Source organism: Branchiostoma belcheri, mitochondrion, assembly GCF_001625305.1.
Source record: "Branchiostoma belcheri mitochondrion, complete genome".
Lineage (NCBI taxonomy): Eukaryota > Metazoa > Chordata > Leptocardii > Amphioxiformes > Branchiostomatidae > Branchiostoma > Branchiostoma belcheri.
The window spans coordinates 1-15,076 of record NC_004537.1 but is presented as its reverse complement, the minus strand read 5'-3'; the positions used below and the strand labels follow the sequence as shown (position 1 = coordinate 15,076).

Genomic DNA, 15,076 nt, shown 5'->3' with positions numbered 1-15,076 from the left:
AATTTTTGTAGTTAAATTATACTATAACATAAGCTTTTCATGCTTAAATTCTTGATACAAGCAAAAATTAATGCAATTATTACTAATTTTTACTATTCTTCTAGCTACTATAATGGTAATCCGTGCACCCTCACCTTATTACGGGGCTCTTGCGACTGCATGGCTTGCACTTCTAGCCTCTATTCTTATACTTAGTATAAACGTGATCTTCCCAGCAATTATTTTGATATTAATTTATTTGGGGGGAATACTAGTCGTTTTTATTTATAGAACAGCCTATTCAGCAGACCTAATACCATTGCCAGTTAGTATAACTACAACAATCCTAACCGCTGCACTTGGGACAATTCTAATCATTATAATTATAATACCCTCTATTGAGACCTTTTGTGAAACTAAAACCTGATTATTATATTCATCAGAACCTAGTTATTTATTATACGATATTTATGAACGCGGGACAGCGACATTTATTTTTGCAACAGTAATTCTCACAGTACTTCTATTCTCTATCCTAGAGCTTGTCTCGCACCGGCAAACAGCAACAAAATGATTTATTCATCCCGCCAATTAGACGGACCCTCAGATTGGAAGTCTAAAATAATTTTTTTACTAAATGAATATGTCCTTTTCTTTTCTTTTGGAGAGAACAGCAAAGCCCAACCCACCGCCAGCACGCCAATTAGGGACTTTACAGGGTTATTATTGTTAAAGCATTAAATGCCTACACTATTAACTTAAAGCAATTAATATTAATATCATTATTAAAATAAGCATTATAATAGCAATGTATATTTTCACCAACGCTGTTTGCGTCTGGTTAATGTTATCTGCCAGAAGTTTATAATTTTGCCCGAATCCCTGAGGTAAAGTCAATTCAGCCCACCCACGATCAATTATTTGTATTTGATAATTTTCTCCTAAAGTTATTCAAACCTTCGGTATAATTTTATGCATGATGTGAGAATAAAATCCAACTTGTGCCTCAAAAGATAAATAATTTACATTAACTGTGCCCTCTCTTGTATGTAATAGTTTAACAACATCTCAAGAAACTAATCCCCCAACAGCAGTCACCATAATCGCTGCTAATTTTAACGTAAAAGGTAAAGACAAAATTCTTACTTGATATGGAATTAAAAAATAAATAAATACCACCCCCGCCACAATTCTACCATAACACAATCGTTGTAGCGGCCCAACTAAATTATTATACTCTTCATTTATTGGTTGTAAAGTAAATATCCGACTAGCCGAACCAACCCCTATGAATATTAACCGAAAACTATATACAGCTGTAAATCTAGTTGCTACAAGCACAAGACCGATAGCTCAACTATTCATATTTCTAATATTAATCGCTTCAATAATTGGGTCTTTAGAAAAAAACCCCGCTAGAAAGGGGGTTCCTATTAACGCAGCACTACCAATAAATAAACAACTTCTAGTAATAGGCGTAGCAAATAAAAATCCCCCCATTTTACGGATGTCTTGTTCATTTTGCAAGCCATGAATATATCCCCCAGAACATATAAACAGCATAGCTTTAAAAAATGCATGCATGCAGATGTGTAAAAATGCTAACTGAGGCACACCAACACCAACAGCTGTCACTATTAAACCTAATTGACTTGCAGTTGAATACGCAACTACCTTTTTTATATCATTCTGTGCAAGAGCACAAATAGCAGAAAATAATGTAGTCATCGTCCCCAGTAAAAACACCCCCGCCTGAGCATAACTGTTTATTAAAATAATGGGGCTAAACCGGATCAATAAAAACACCCCCGCCACTACTATTGTGCTAGAATGTAGTAAGGACGATACTGGTGTAGGCCCCTCTATAGCAGCGGGTAATCAAGGATGTAAACCTAACTGAGCAGACTTACCCATAGCTGCAAGAACAACACCAACTACAAGAAAAACATTAAACATATCTAATGCATATAAAGAGGTGAAAGTTCAATCAGAGGTATTTATTAGTCTCCAAACAAGTATGATTACAAGTCCAATATCCCCAATACGGTTGTAAAAGATAGCCTGTAGCGCCGCTGTATTCGCGTCACTTCGGGCATACCACCAGCTAATCAACAAATAAGACATAATCCCTACTCCCTCCCAGCCAATTAAGAGTTGGAAAAAACCCTCAGCACTAACCAGTAAAAGTATAGCAATTAAAAATAAACCCAAATATTTACAAAACAAGTCCACTCGGGGGTCTGTGGATATATAATAAAACGAAAAAATTAAGATATTTCAAGTTACGTATAACGCAACTACAAAGAATGAACAAGTGTATATATCATAACGAAAACTGATTGATAATCTATATCCTCCCAGTTTTACTCACTCCCACTTTATTAATAATATTTCATTTTCTTCACTTACTACTATTAATGTTAAAAGAAGTAAATTTATAAACCCACTATATTTAATCGCCTGAGCAAGATTCTCTTTAGTTTTATCAAATAAAAAAATTCCTATAATTAATAAAGACACTAAGCCCAATATACCACATATTCCTACCATCACTCAATTAAAGTCTTCTTTAATCTTCGACCCCTAAAATCGACGTATTATTTATACTAATTGAGTTGACACTATTAAAGAATTGAACTTTAATAAATCATGGTAGCAACATGATTGTAAACCATATAGTATCAGCTAACCGAGTACTATTTTACCCTCCCCTAAGACCACAACTTAGAATTCTAATTAAACTAGATTAACTAAAACATCAGCCCTAAATTAAAAATTAGATACGCTGCAGGAACTAAATGTATTATTAAAAGTAAGTACTCTCGACTAGTTATAACATGTAAATTTTTATAATTTTCCAACACTTCCCCTCACTGAGATATGCCAAACATGTACAAAGAGTAAGCAGCCGTTAAAACTGCCCCCACCCCTATAAAAATAACTCTAAACATGCTTCAATTATATACAGCTACTATAGCCACTAGCTCACCAAAGAGATTAATTGTCGGGGGCAAAGCTAAATTTATCAAACTAGCAATAAATCAACCTGCCCCTATTAGTGGAAACAAAATAATTATTCCCCGCGATCCTAAAAGATTTCGTCTATGTCTACGTTCATATCAGTAATTTGCTAAAGAAAATAAACAAGATGATACTAACCCATGAGCAATTATTAAAATTATTGCCCCGTTGTAACCTCAAGTAGTACCTGTTATGATACCACCAACTACTAAAGCTATATGCCCAACTGATGAGTAAGCAATTAAGGACTTTAAATCCGTTTGCCGCAAGCAAATAGCCCCCATTACTACCATTCCTCATAAAGCAAGGGCAAAAACCACCTCCCCAGACAATAAAGCGCTAGCCCCTCAAGCATAGCTAATTCGTATTAAGCCATAACCCCCTAGTTTAAGTAATACCCCCGCCAAAACTATAGACCCAGCAATTGGTGCCTCCACGTGTGCCTTAGGCAACCAAAGATGACCCCCATACAAAGGCAATTTCACTAAAAATGCTAAAATACACCCTAATCACCAAAGATTAGTAAAATATTCACCCTTATATATCCCCCCCAAAATCAAGTCTAATGATAAACTCCCTATTATTTTATATTGGCCTACAAGACAAATAAGAAGAGGTAATGACCCAACCATTGTATAGAATATAAAATATGTTCCTGCTTGATAACGCTCTTTTTGTGCTCCCCAACGAGTAATCAATATCAATGTAGGCAACAACGTAGACTCAAAAGCAATATAAAATAATAATAGATGGCTTGCTAAAAAAGCCAGCACCAATGCTCTTATTAGAATTACTTGACAAATAATAAAAATACGTTGATACAGCCCAGTATCCTTCGCCATATGTTGTTGGCTTGCAATTAATATCAAAGGCAATAATCAAACTCTTAAAATTACTAATGCAACCGACATAAAATCACTAGTTAGTGCACCGCTGATACCAGAAATAAATATATTCAAATTTAATAAATTTAATACTGGCACAATTATTAACAGACTGCCAAGTTGTGCAATCCGTCATACATTTTTCTGATAACAAATACAAACACTTAATACCAATCCTACATAACCTAAGATCAAATGGTACATTTTAAGACAAATTAAATGACTTCAATAAATCTCTTCCGTGACTCCGAGAGATTAAAACTAGTAAAGCTAAGCCTGAACTTGCCTCACAAGCACTAAATGTTAACAACACTAAAGCAACTATTAAAGAATAATTTAAACCGGAAAGAGATATTAGTCCCAACCCCAAATAGAGTGCTACTATTATTATTTCTAAACATAATAAAACCGATAATAAGTGCGTTTGTGTTAGTCTTAAACCCAAAAGAGCGATACAAAAAACTAAAGCTATAATTAACACAACAAAACAGAATCATCAATGATAACTTATGGGCCGAAACCAAATGTTTTTATAAACTACCTGTTTTATTCTATTCACTCTAAACCCCCTTTTAATCATTCATACATTAAACCGAAAGTTAAAACAATAATTAATAGTATAACCAACCAATAATTAAAAAAAATATGATTACTATAAAGCAAACCTATAGGGTATGGCAAAATTAAGGCAATTTCTAAATCAAATAATAAAAATAAAATCGCAACTAAAAAGAACCGAAGTGAAAAAGGTAGTCGAGCACTTCCTATGGGGTCAAATCCACATTCATAAGCCGAAAGCTTTTCGTTGTCAGGATAAATGCTCGGCAAGCCTAACCCTACTAATAATAATAAAAAAACTAAAGCACTTGCAATACCAACAAGGTAGCTTAATGATAACATTTAGGACCCTCACCAATAAATACAAACATACAAGAATAATCATACCACATCTACAAAATGCCAGTATCAAGCTGCTGCTTCAAAACCAAAATGATGTGAAGATGTATAATGATATACCACCTGCCGCCCTAAACACACAATTAAGAATGTGGACCCGATAATTACATGCAATCCATGAAACCCCGTTGCTACAAAAAATGTAGACCCATAAACACCATCAGCAATAGTAAACGGCGCCTCATAATATTCCCACGCCTGAAGAGCAGTAAAATATAACCCCAGTATTACAGTAAACATTAATGCTTGAATTGCCTCCATACGTTTTCCCTCTATCAAAGCATGATGTGCTCACGTTACAGTTACCCCTGATCTCAGTAGTACTGCGGTGTTTAATAGTGGCACAGCAAATGCATTTAAAGGGTGAATCCCAACTGGAGGTCAAGTTACACCTAACTCGACAGTTGGCGCTAAACTACTATGAAAAAATGCCCAAAAGAACGCAAGGAAAAAAAAGACTTCAGAAATAATAAATAACACTATTCCCCGCCGTAGCCCGGCGAGTACATAAGACGTATGACAACCTTGAAACGTTGCTTCACGAATTACATCTCGCCATCACTGAACTATAGTAACTACTACTAACATAAGCCCTAAGACTAGAAGTACAGTAGAATTATAATGAAATCATATAACTAACCCAACTGTTAATGTAAACGCCGCCGAGCCTCCTACTAAAGGCCAGGGACTTGGTTCTACTAAATGTCATGGGTGTACTTGATAACCTGCCATTAAAGATTTTCATCTAGATATAATGTTACCAAAATTGCAAAAACATAACCTTGAATCAAAGCCACTGCAATTTCTAACATTGTTAAAAATACAAGCAATACCAAAGTAATAACACTTAACACTCCTGACAACTCTATCAGTCCTAAGACTGCTGAAGAAATTAAATGCATTAATAAGTGCCCAGCTGTTAAATTTGCTGTTAACCGTAACCCTAAGGCTAAAGGGCGCATAAAAATTCTTAATGTTTCCACGACCACTAATACAGGGATTAGTAAATTAGGCGCCCCCTCTGGACATAAATGTGCAAGAGCAATAGTAGGATGATTACGAAAACCATAAATTACCGTTCCCAACCATAATGGCACAGCTAATCCTAAATTTATTGATAATTGAGTTGTAGGGGTAAAAGTGTACGGGAACAACCCAATCACATTTAAAGTTATTAATATTAGCATTAAACTAGAAAATAAGACTGCTCAACTAAACCCCTTTTTATTTAGTGGTTGTATAACTTGACCTATTAACGTGTTAGTCAACTGGCTTATTAGTATCTCAGACCGCGTCCCCACTCATCCTGAACCGCTTGTAATAAATAACTTTCAAGGAATTAATATAGCTAGAATAACTAAAGGGATGTTAAATAGTCAAGGCGAATCAAACTGACTAAACAAACTTCCTACCATGGTCATAAATATTCCTTTTGGTCACCTCCCACATTTTCATTATCCATTTCTATAATTGGATTAATAACATTCGTAAACTTATGTAATCCCCAAAAAATCAAAACACCTCACGCCAAAGCAAAAAGAAATACCCAAGGGATTGGGTTTAATTGTGGCATCCATTAAAAAGTTATTACTTATCACTAACTTAAAAGATTAGCGCTTTCATTTAAGCTACTTAATGAATCAGAATCTAGTATTCCATCACATCAACTTTCAAAGACATCAACAGGAACAGCTTCAATTACAATAGGTATAAAACTATGATTAGCCCCACAAATTTCAGAACATTGACCATAAAAAGTCCCAACACGGCTACACTGCAGTGCTAATTGATTCAACCGCCCAGGTACAGCATCTATCTTTAAACCTAACGCAGGCACAGTTCAAGCATGAATTACATCAGCAGCAGTCACTAGTACTCGTACAGAAGTATCAACAGGAAGCACAACACGATTATCTACCTCCAATAACCGGGCATCCCCACCCACTAAATCACCAATAGGAAGTATATATGAATCAAATTCAATATCATAATAATCTGTGTACTCATAGCTCCAATACCATTGATGCCCAACACTCTTAATCGTTAATTGTGGGTTATCTAACTCATCCGTTAAATAAAGTAACTTTAAAGAGGGTAATGCAACTACAACTAAAATAATTGCCGGAATTACAGTTCATACCGTCTCGATTACATGCCCATCAGTTAAAAACCGATAAATATATTTAGAAAATATAAGCACTAGTATCCTATAAAAGATCAAACATGTAATTAGAATTAAAACCAACATTACATGGTCATGAAAATAAATTATTTCTTCCATTACGGGCGAAGCCGCATCTATTAATCCTAACTGTGCAGGAGTTGCCATCGAGCTGCCCTAAAATTTTAGGATTTATAATATGACAAACTATAAGTTTGATTAACCTAACACCTCTAAACAAAGGAAATATGGCAGAGTATATGCGATTGGCTTGAAACCAATAGACAAAGGGATAAATTACCTTTTATTTCTAAAATTTCTTAGAAATAAAAGGAAGTTCTTCATGTGTATGAAACAGCGGAGGACACCCTATTAACCACTCAGCAGAATGTGATGTATGACTTGCGGGCACTGCCTTACGTTGCGCAGAAAACCCCTCCCATAAGATAAATAAAAAGAAAATTACTGACCCTAAAGAAATAATAGAACCTAAAGATGAAATTACATTTCAAATTGTGTAAGCATCTGGATAATCTGAATACCGTCGAGGTATTCCTGCTAATCCTAAAAAATGTTGAGGGAAAAAAGTTAAATTTACCCCCGTGAACATAACAAAAAAATGAATTTTAGTTCAGGCTTCCTGTAAAGTAAATCCCGTAAATAAAGGAAACCAATATGTAAATCCCCCCAAAATAGAAAATACTGCCCCTATCGATAAAACATAATGAAAATGAGCAACAACATAATAAGTGTCATGAAGAACAATGTCCAACGAAGAATTAGCTAAAACAATTCCTGTTAACCCTCCCACCGTGAAAAGAAAGATAAACCCTAATGCCCAAAGCAACGGCGTTTCTCATTTTAACTGTTTTGACCCAGCTAGTGTAGCTAACCAACTAAACACTTTAATTCCTGTTGGTACAGCAATTACTATCGTAGCAGCTGTAAAATAGCTACGAGTATCCACATCTATCCCTACAGTAAATATATGATGTGCTCAAACTCAAAACCCTAATAAACCAATTGTGAATATTGCTCACGTCATTCCTAAATAACCAAATGACCGTAACTTCCCTGCATAATGAATGATAATATGAGAAATTATACCAAACCCAGGCAAAATCAAAATATATACCTCAGGATGACCAAAAAATCAGAATAGATGCTCATATAAAATTGGATCACCACCACCAGAAGGGTCAAAAAAAGTCGTATTAATATTACGATCTGTTAATAGCATAGTAATTGCCCCAGCAAGAACAGGTAAAGATAAAAGTAGTAAATAAGCAGTCACCCAAATAGATCATACAAACAATGGGACACGATTCCACTCAATTCTAGCACGCATATTATGGATCGTCGTAATAAAATTGATTGCCCCCAAAATTGATGATACCCCTGCCAAATGCAAAGAAAAAATAGCCAAATCTACTGACGCCCCTGCATGAGCAATATTACTTGATAAGGGGGGATAGACAGTTCATCCTGTTCCTACCCCTGCCTCAACAGCAGATGAAGCCAACAGTAAAGAAAAAGACGGTGGTAATATTCAAAAACTTATATTATTTATACGAGGAAAAGCTATATCTGGAGCCCCAATTATTATAGGCACCAACCAATTTCCAAACCCCCCAATCATAACAGGCATTACTATAAAAAAAATTATTACAAATGCATGCGCTGTAACAATTACATTATACAAATGATCATCACCCAAAAGTGCACCTGGCTGCGAAAGTTCTGCCCGAATCAATAAGCTCATAGCTGTTCCAACTATAGCAGCCCAAGCACCAAAAATAAAGTACAAAGTTCCAATATCTTTATGATTAGTAGAAAATAACCACCGAGTAGCGTACATAATTAGTAAAATGGCCGATCAAAAGCGATAGATTGTAGCTCTATTTATGGGATTATATCTCTTTTACTAGGCTTTACCAAAATTTTGGTTGCAACCCAAAAAATAAAAGCTTTAGCTTTTTAAAGCCTAAAATCTTAAGTTAATTAAACTATTTGACTTGCACTCAAACAATGTGGATTCCTCAGATTTTAAGGATTGGATTACCCTCCACTGTCAGCTTTGAAGGCTAAAGGTCTCTGATTTAACCTAACTCCTTTAAATAGTAGCTTATAATATTCTTTTAAAGCATTGGACTGTTAATCCAAAGATGCAAGTATTGCCTATTTAGATAATGAGCTAATGCCTCCTACCAATAGCAATCCTAACAAGTTTAACACTACTAACCCCCCTAACAAACTACCCATAAATCCTTTTCGTCAGCTTAATCTTACCATAATCTGCTGTGGCCCTAAAATTACCATGCATATATATCTTACTCGTAAATAATAGAATAAACTAACTAAAGCCCCGACTACTAACGCTACTGCACCCCCCACCAGAAAATTATTAAGTAATCAAGTTAGCACTAACCACTTACCAAAAAATCCTATAAAAGGGGGTAACCCCGCTAATGACAAAAACCCCACTCCAACAACTATAGCAGCAACAGGATTTCTTACTAATCTTGCTCGCACTTGATTTAAATGAGTATTATTTAAAATATATAAAAACACAAATACAGGAATTGAAAGCACTACATATAAGATAAAATATATTCTACCCAATATTGTCCCCACGACACACCCAGACACCAATCACCCTAAATGGGCAATTGAAGAGAACGCTAGTAATTTCCGCATTTGTGTCTGGCCCAAACCTCCTAACCCACCCCAAAAAGCAGATAATGCCCCAAAGATGAGCAAAATAAGCCCATTCTGTATTGATACTAATTGGACTAAAACCATTAAACCCGGTACTTTCTGTCATGTTAACAAGACCATTCCGGGCAAGTAATTTAGACCTTGAACTACATCCACCACCCAGTAATGAAATGGCACTAGCCCCAGCTTTATAATAATAGAAAATATAATCAAGACCTCACCAAAATTCCCTACAAACTGACTTAACCCACTAATATATTCAGTACTTGTTATTACTAACCCCCCAAAAAAAAACACTGCAGCCGCTATCGCCTGAATAATGAAGTACTTTACAGTTGCTTCAACCTCCAGCGACGAATGCCACCAAGCTAATATAGGGATAAATGCTAATGTACCTAACTCTAACCCTAGCCATACAAAAACTCAATGAGTAGAAGATGAAATAAGTAAGACTCTTCTACCTATTGCAAGACCAAACAATGGGGAAATATAGGGACTCATATGAGAAATAGTGTAAGTAACACATTAGATTTTGAGTCTACTAATGCCAGTGCAAATCTTGCTTTCTCATGGTAGAGGATGGATTTACCAACACTGTTGGGGTATGGGCCCAATAGCCTAATTAGCTTACTCTAACTAAAAATGACACCGCTGCATTTCTGCCCTATCAAAGCAGGGTTTTAATTTAAACTACATTTTTCTATATATTTCCCCCGACTCCCGAAAAAATCAAAGGTAGTCTGAAGTTTAATATTAACAACCCAAGACTTATAGGTAAAAATCTTTTTCAAGCCAAATGTATTAACTGGTCATACCGAAACCGGGGGTATGAAGCCCGAAACCAAACGTATAACCCAGCCAAAATACCAACCTTAAACGATATATCTAATAAAGTAAAATGAGCTGATAAGAAAAGAACAACGGAAAGAGCGTTTATAAACAAAATGTTAGCATACTCAGCCAAAAAGAATAATGCAAACGGGCCCCCCGAATACTCTACATTAAAACCTGATACTAGCTCAGACTCCCCCTCTGTTAAATCAAATGGCGATCGGTTTGTTTCAGCAACAGTAGACACAAACCATATAATGCCTAGAGGTCAACAACTAAGTAACAAAACTGTATCTTCCTGCGCACAAGAAAACTGACTTAAATTGAAACCCCCAACCAGGCAAACTAAACTTAAAATAATTAATCCTAAACTTACTTCATAAGAGACCATCTGGGCGACAGCTCGCAAGGCCCCTAATAAAGCGTACTTTGAATTAGAGGATCATCCAGAAGCTATAATAGAGTACACCGATAAACTTGAGATTGCTAGAACAAATAAAACAGCAAAATTCAACTCAATAAAAGCATCTATAATTGGTACCGGTATCCAAAGCAAAAAAGCTAAAATTAAAGCTAACATCGGGGCAAAGAAAAAAACCCATGGATTTGATGAGGCCGGCTTGATTGGCTCTTTGATAAATAGCTTCACCCCATCTGCAATTGGTTGTAAAAGCCCATACGGTCCAACAACATTAGGCCCTTTTCGCAACTGAACATAACCAATAATCTTACGTTCTGTTAAAGTTAAAAATGCAACGGCTAATAAAACAGGAATAAAATATAAAAACGCATGTAAAACACTTAAATAAAACACCACTAAAAATAGGACTTGCACCTATGACGGAAGGGCTTAGGCCTTATGCAATACTACTTTGCTATTTTAGTTATAATTTAGTAAAAACTTAAAATTACATGCCATTGGTCCTTTCGTACTAAATGCATAAACCTAAGGATAGAATCTAACCTGTCTTACGACGGTCTGAACTCAGATCACGTAAGATATTAATCGCCGAACAGGCAAACCCGTAACAGCTGCTACACCGCTAGGAATCTTGATCCAACATCGAGGTCGCAAACTCCTTTGTCAATTCGAGCTCTCAAAAAGAATTACGCTGTTATCCCTGTGGTAACTTATTCTTTTAATCGTTCTATTTTTAACGGATCAATTTAATTATTTATAGATACATATTATCTAGAAATACAAAATGTATACTACAACAAAGCTTAATATCTTTGCTTGCCACCCCAGCCAAAAAGCCTACAAAAAATTACTCGTTTTAATTGTAAATTATTACTTAACTTAACCTGTACTATAGTTTAGCTTAAAAGCTCAACAGGGTCTTCTCGTCCTTTATTACCTCACCCGCATTTTCACAAGTATTGTAATCTCAATTTATAAGGAAGAGACAGTAAAAACCTCGTCTAATCATTCATACATTCCCCCATTTAAAGGGCAAGTGATTATGCTACCTTTGCACAGTCAGAATACCGCGGCCGTTAATTAATTACACTGGGCAGACCAGACCTCCAATATTGAATCTGAAGGCGATGTTTTTGTTAAACAGGCGAGCTTAAGATTTGCCGAGTTCCTATTCCCTAATTAATTTACTTAACCACACTCTCATGTCAGATTAACTCTTATAGTCCTACTTTCTTGTATATACCTATCAAGCATAAAATTTACCTCGTGTCTAAGTTTTTCTCTATCTACGCATTTTAACATAAGATCCTCTACAAGAGTTATTTACTACCATACTAAAATAATAATTAAATTGTGTTATCAAGCTATAACGCTTTCTACATAAGATGGCTGCTTTTAAGCCCACTAACAACTATTTATCTACTTATATATAGAAGATATTTGTTTACATTTTGACACATCAGCATATTCCGATATGACGCACTTTATACTTAACTATAAAACTGAACTCCTATCCATTTCATAAATAACCAGCTAGAACTAAACACGATTAGCATGTCACCTCTATCCTAACTTTATCTAATTATATTGCAACATAAATTAGTTAAGTCAACTCTACTAAAACTAGAATAGATCGTTTAGTTTCGGGTTAACTAACATGCATTATTGCTAGTACCAAACTAATTAAATCATTATGCAAAAGGAAATAGGAATTACCTTATTAGTCTAATTAACTAGTTACATTTATTTCACTTAGTCCTTTTCAGTACTTAAAATTCTTCATCGATCACACCTACACCTAAATTAAAGTTTTTCATTTCCGATTCTACACCACAAACTAAGTTATTTCAAACTAATTTGATTCACAAATATCTTTTCCGTGTAAAAGAAACGCTTATGTCAAGCTCTAGTTCGCCTGGCAGAAAAACATATTTACCGTTTACATTTACCTTTTCAAGGTAATAGTCTAATTAACTTATACATGCCTGATTTACCAGGGAGTCCTTCCAGACGCCCTACCTTGTTACGACTTTTTTCCTTTATCGCTTCAGGAAAATGACGGGCGGTGTGTGCATACTTAAGCGCTACAATCAATTATTCACTATAATAACAATTTACTACCAAATCCAACTTAAGTTAATAATTACATATATAACTCCCGATAATATTAAATAATTGTAATTCATTCTTACCTCTAACATTAGCTACACCCTGACCTGACGTTAAGAATTTACTCTTTTAGCCAATTCCTATTCTTTCATAACATTGGCTGACGACGGCGGTATATAAGCTGTATTACAAATTAAAGTGAGATCCTCGCGGATTATCGAATTAACAGAACAAACTCCTCTGGGCAGACCTTAACCACTGCCAAAATCTTTGGTTTTCAAACATAATTTATACTAACCACATATTAACTAATAAAGTATAGCAGGGTCTCTAATCCTGGTTTATTCCTTTATTCCGTGTAACTACTTCTATTCAAGCCCCCTAAAGAGAAAGTATACGACCACACCTCTGTAAATGCCTTAAAAATCATTAACTAAATTACATCTTAAAATGTTATAAGACTATGTTCAGGTGTAACCGCGGCGGCTGGCACAATCTTTGCCACATACTAAAAACTTATGCTGATGCATGCTTACACATCCTACCAATACTAAGTACTGCTATAACCTTTATGGAGTGGATAAATCAAAGCAAACGATCAATCTTATGCTTAAACACATATATAATTTATAATTATTATACATTCACTTCCTCACTAGCCCACACGGTTAGCATGTATCATCAAAAATCAACCTATAACAGAAACCAGAATCAAATCTGCTACAGAAAATAGTTTAAGCTAAAACCTAAACTTTGGGAGTTTAAAATGATAATTTTATCTTTTCTGAGTTTTAGAATACTATTATTATCTTCGACTTACAAGACCGATGCTTTCCTTTTAAGCTACGTAAAACAATTAAATATTAATTTATTTTCAACATACCCGACGATAGGCACCAATAAAAGGATTCTAGTAAAATAAACTACAGACGCCACTTGACCTAGAAAAATATATGGGTATTCTACAGGCTGCCCCCCAAGCCAAGTTAATAAGATTACATTCACAACTATTAATCAAAAAACTATTTGGGACAAAGGCCGGAATGCATGGCTTGCTTGCCGACTTGAGTGAACAAAAGGCATGAAGAATAAAACAAAAATAGATATAGCCAAAGCTACAACCCCCCCCAACTTATTTGGAATAGACCGTAAAATTGCGTATGCAAACAAGAAGTATCATTCTGGCTGAATATGAACAGGCGTAACTAAAGGATTAGCAGGGATATAATTCTCCGGGTCAGTTAGAAGATTAGGAGAAAACAACACAACAAATATTAACCCGGTTAATATTAAGATAAACCCCACCACGTCTTTGTAAGAAAAATAAGTATGAAATGGTACTTTATCAATATCCCCAACAAGACCTGTCGGATTATTGGCCCCTGTTTGATGTAAAAATAATAAATGTACAATAGCTAATCCAGCAATCATAAAAGGCAAGAAAAAGTGAAATGCAAAAAATCGAGTTAGTGTTGCATTATCAACAGAAAAACCCCCCCATAATCATTGTACTAACTCAGACCCTAAATAAGGGATCGCAGAAGCCAAATTAGTGATTACCGTAGCTCCCCAAAAAGACATTTGACCCCAAGGCAAGACATACCCTAAAAAAGCAGTACCTATTGTTAAGAGTAAAAGCACAACACCGATATTTCAAGTCTCTATATAAAAATAGGACCCGTAATACAAACCTCGTCCAATATGCAAGTACAAACAAATAAATATAAACGAAGCTCCATTAGCATGGAGGTTACGCAATAGCCACCCATAATTTACATCCCGACAAATATGCGCGACAGAAGAAAAAGCCAAATTTACATCCGCCGTATAATGTATAGCCAAAAACAAGCCTGTTAAAATTTGACTAATTAAGCAAAGCCCTAATAAAGAACCAAAATTTCATCAAGCAGAAATATTACTCGGGACTGGTAAATCAATAAGAGAATGATTAACCACCTTCAATAACGGATGATGTTTCCGCAATGGACTAAACAT

At 35.3% G+C, this 15,076-nt stretch overlaps 13 protein-coding genes and 24 non-coding genes across 37 annotated transcripts; 9 read left to right on the top strand and 28 right to left on the bottom strand. All coding sequences in view use genetic code 5, as the record gives it.

Moving 5' to 3' along the window:
* Window position 1: 1 nt before the first annotated feature.
* On the top strand, window positions 2-69 carry KEF91_t22. The gene has a single exon. It is a non-coding gene; the product is annotated as a tRNA-Glu (tRNA).
* Window position 70: 1 nt separating this feature from the next.
* ND6 (NADH dehydrogenase subunit 6) lies at window positions 71-574 on the top strand. Its single transcript has one exon. The coding sequence runs from the start codon at window positions 71-73 to the stop codon at window positions 572-574; it is 504 nt and encodes a 167-aa protein (NP_776285.1).
* Window positions 556-622, bottom strand: KEF91_t21. The gene has a single exon. It is a non-coding gene; the product is annotated as a tRNA-Gly (tRNA).
* A 110-nt stretch (window positions 623-732) lies between these two features.
* On the bottom strand, window positions 733-2,529 carry ND5 (NADH dehydrogenase subunit 5). The gene has a single exon. It carries the CDS (start codon window positions 2,527-2,529, stop codon window positions 733-735), a length of 1,797 nt encoding a protein of 598 aa, NP_776284.1.
* Window positions 2,530-2,595, bottom strand: KEF91_t20. Its single transcript has one exon. It is a non-coding gene; the product is annotated as a tRNA-Leu (tRNA).
* KEF91_t19 lies at window positions 2,596-2,662 on the bottom strand. The gene has a single exon. It is a non-coding gene; the product is annotated as a tRNA-Ser (tRNA).
* Window positions 2,663-2,729, bottom strand: KEF91_t18. Its single transcript has one exon. It is a non-coding gene; the product is annotated as a tRNA-His (tRNA).
* On the bottom strand, window positions 2,730-4,088 carry ND4 (NADH dehydrogenase subunit 4). The gene has a single exon. It carries the CDS (start codon window positions 4,086-4,088, stop codon window positions 2,730-2,732), a length of 1,359 nt encoding a protein of 452 aa, NP_776283.1.
* A 1-nt stretch (window position 4,089) lies between these two features.
* Window positions 4,090-4,365, bottom strand: ND4L (NADH dehydrogenase subunit 4L). Its single transcript has one exon. It carries the CDS (start codon window positions 4,363-4,365, stop codon window positions 4,090-4,092), a length of 276 nt encoding a protein of 91 aa, NP_776282.1.
* A 3-nt stretch (window positions 4,366-4,368) lies between these two features.
* On the bottom strand, window positions 4,369-4,430 carry KEF91_t17. Its single transcript has one exon. It is a non-coding gene; the product is annotated as a tRNA-Arg (tRNA).
* On the bottom strand, window positions 4,431-4,784 carry ND3 (NADH dehydrogenase subunit 3). Its single transcript has one exon. It carries the CDS (start codon window positions 4,782-4,784, stop codon window positions 4,431-4,433), a length of 354 nt encoding a protein of 117 aa, NP_776281.1.
* On the bottom strand, window positions 4,785-5,573 carry COX3 (cytochrome c oxidase subunit III). The gene has a single exon. It carries the CDS (start codon window positions 5,571-5,573, stop codon window positions 4,785-4,787), a length of 789 nt encoding a protein of 262 aa, NP_776280.1.
* Window positions 5,573-6,256, bottom strand: ATP6 (ATP synthase F0 subunit 6). Its single transcript has one exon. It carries the CDS (start codon window positions 6,254-6,256, stop codon window positions 5,573-5,575), a length of 684 nt encoding a protein of 227 aa, NP_776279.1.
* On the bottom strand, window positions 6,250-6,414 carry ATP8 (ATP synthase F0 subunit 8). The gene has a single exon. The coding sequence runs from the start codon at window positions 6,412-6,414 to the stop codon at window positions 6,250-6,252; it is 165 nt and encodes a 54-aa protein (NP_776278.1).
* On the bottom strand, window positions 6,415-6,479 carry KEF91_t16. Its single transcript has one exon. It is a non-coding gene; the product is annotated as a tRNA-Lys (tRNA).
* Window positions 6,480-7,170, bottom strand: COX2 (cytochrome c oxidase subunit II). Its single transcript has one exon. A coding segment is annotated over exon 1 (691 nt).
* A 3-nt stretch (window positions 7,171-7,173) lies between these two features.
* On the bottom strand, window positions 7,174-7,236 carry KEF91_t15. The gene has a single exon. It is a non-coding gene; the product is annotated as a tRNA-Asp (tRNA).
* Window positions 7,237-7,244: 8 nt separating this feature from the next.
* On the top strand, window positions 7,245-7,315 carry KEF91_t14. Its single transcript has one exon. It is a non-coding gene; the product is annotated as a tRNA-Ser (tRNA).
* Window positions 7,313-8,860, bottom strand: COX1 (cytochrome c oxidase subunit I). The gene has a single exon. It carries the CDS (start codon window positions 8,858-8,860, stop codon window positions 7,313-7,315), a length of 1,548 nt encoding a protein of 515 aa, NP_776276.1.
* Window positions 8,861-8,864: 4 nt separating this feature from the next.
* Window positions 8,865-8,929, top strand: KEF91_t13. The gene has a single exon. It is a non-coding gene; the product is annotated as a tRNA-Tyr (tRNA).
* KEF91_t12 lies at window positions 8,930-8,988 on the top strand. Its single transcript has one exon. It is a non-coding gene; the product is annotated as a tRNA-Cys (tRNA).
* KEF91_t11 lies at window positions 8,989-9,051 on the top strand. Its single transcript has one exon. It is a non-coding gene; the product is annotated as a tRNA-Ala (tRNA).
* KEF91_t10 lies at window positions 9,050-9,116 on the bottom strand. The gene has a single exon. It is a non-coding gene; the product is annotated as a tRNA-Trp (tRNA).
* On the top strand, window positions 9,117-9,188 carry KEF91_t09. Its single transcript has one exon. It is a non-coding gene; the product is annotated as a tRNA-Asn (tRNA).
* ND2 (NADH dehydrogenase subunit 2) lies at window positions 9,181-10,221 on the bottom strand. The gene has a single exon. It carries the CDS (start codon window positions 10,219-10,221, stop codon window positions 9,181-9,183), a length of 1,041 nt encoding a protein of 346 aa, NP_776275.1.
* Window position 10,222: 1 nt separating this feature from the next.
* Window positions 10,223-10,290, top strand: KEF91_t08. The gene has a single exon. It is a non-coding gene; the product is annotated as a tRNA-Gln (tRNA).
* On the bottom strand, window positions 10,291-10,357 carry KEF91_t07. The gene has a single exon. It is a non-coding gene; the product is annotated as a tRNA-Met (tRNA).
* Window positions 10,358-10,420, bottom strand: KEF91_t06. Its single transcript has one exon. It is a non-coding gene; the product is annotated as a tRNA-Ile (tRNA).
* On the bottom strand, window positions 10,421-11,365 carry ND1 (NADH dehydrogenase subunit 1). The gene has a single exon. It carries the CDS (start codon window positions 11,363-11,365, stop codon window positions 10,421-10,423), a length of 945 nt encoding a protein of 314 aa, NP_776274.1.
* On the bottom strand, window positions 11,366-11,435 carry KEF91_t05. Its single transcript has one exon. It is a non-coding gene; the product is annotated as a tRNA-Leu (tRNA).
* A 1-nt stretch (window position 11,436) lies between these two features.
* Window positions 11,437-12,819, bottom strand: KEF91_r01. Its single transcript has one exon. It is a non-coding gene; the product is annotated as a 16S ribosomal RNA (ribosomal RNA).
* KEF91_t04 lies at window positions 12,820-12,891 on the bottom strand. The gene has a single exon. It is a non-coding gene; the product is annotated as a tRNA-Val (tRNA).
* A 3-nt stretch (window positions 12,892-12,894) lies between these two features.
* Window positions 12,895-12,957, bottom strand: KEF91_t03. Its single transcript has one exon. It is a non-coding gene; the product is annotated as a tRNA-Phe (tRNA).
* Window positions 12,958-13,804, bottom strand: KEF91_r02. The gene has a single exon. It is a non-coding gene; the product is annotated as a 12S ribosomal RNA (ribosomal RNA).
* Window positions 13,805-13,869, bottom strand: KEF91_t02. The gene has a single exon. It is a non-coding gene; the product is annotated as a tRNA-Pro (tRNA).
* Window positions 13,870-13,934, top strand: KEF91_t01. Its single transcript has one exon. It is a non-coding gene; the product is annotated as a tRNA-Thr (tRNA).
* A 1-nt stretch (window position 13,935) lies between these two features.
* On the bottom strand, window positions 13,936-15,076 carry CYTB (cytochrome b). Its single transcript has one exon. A coding segment is annotated over exon 1 (1,141 nt).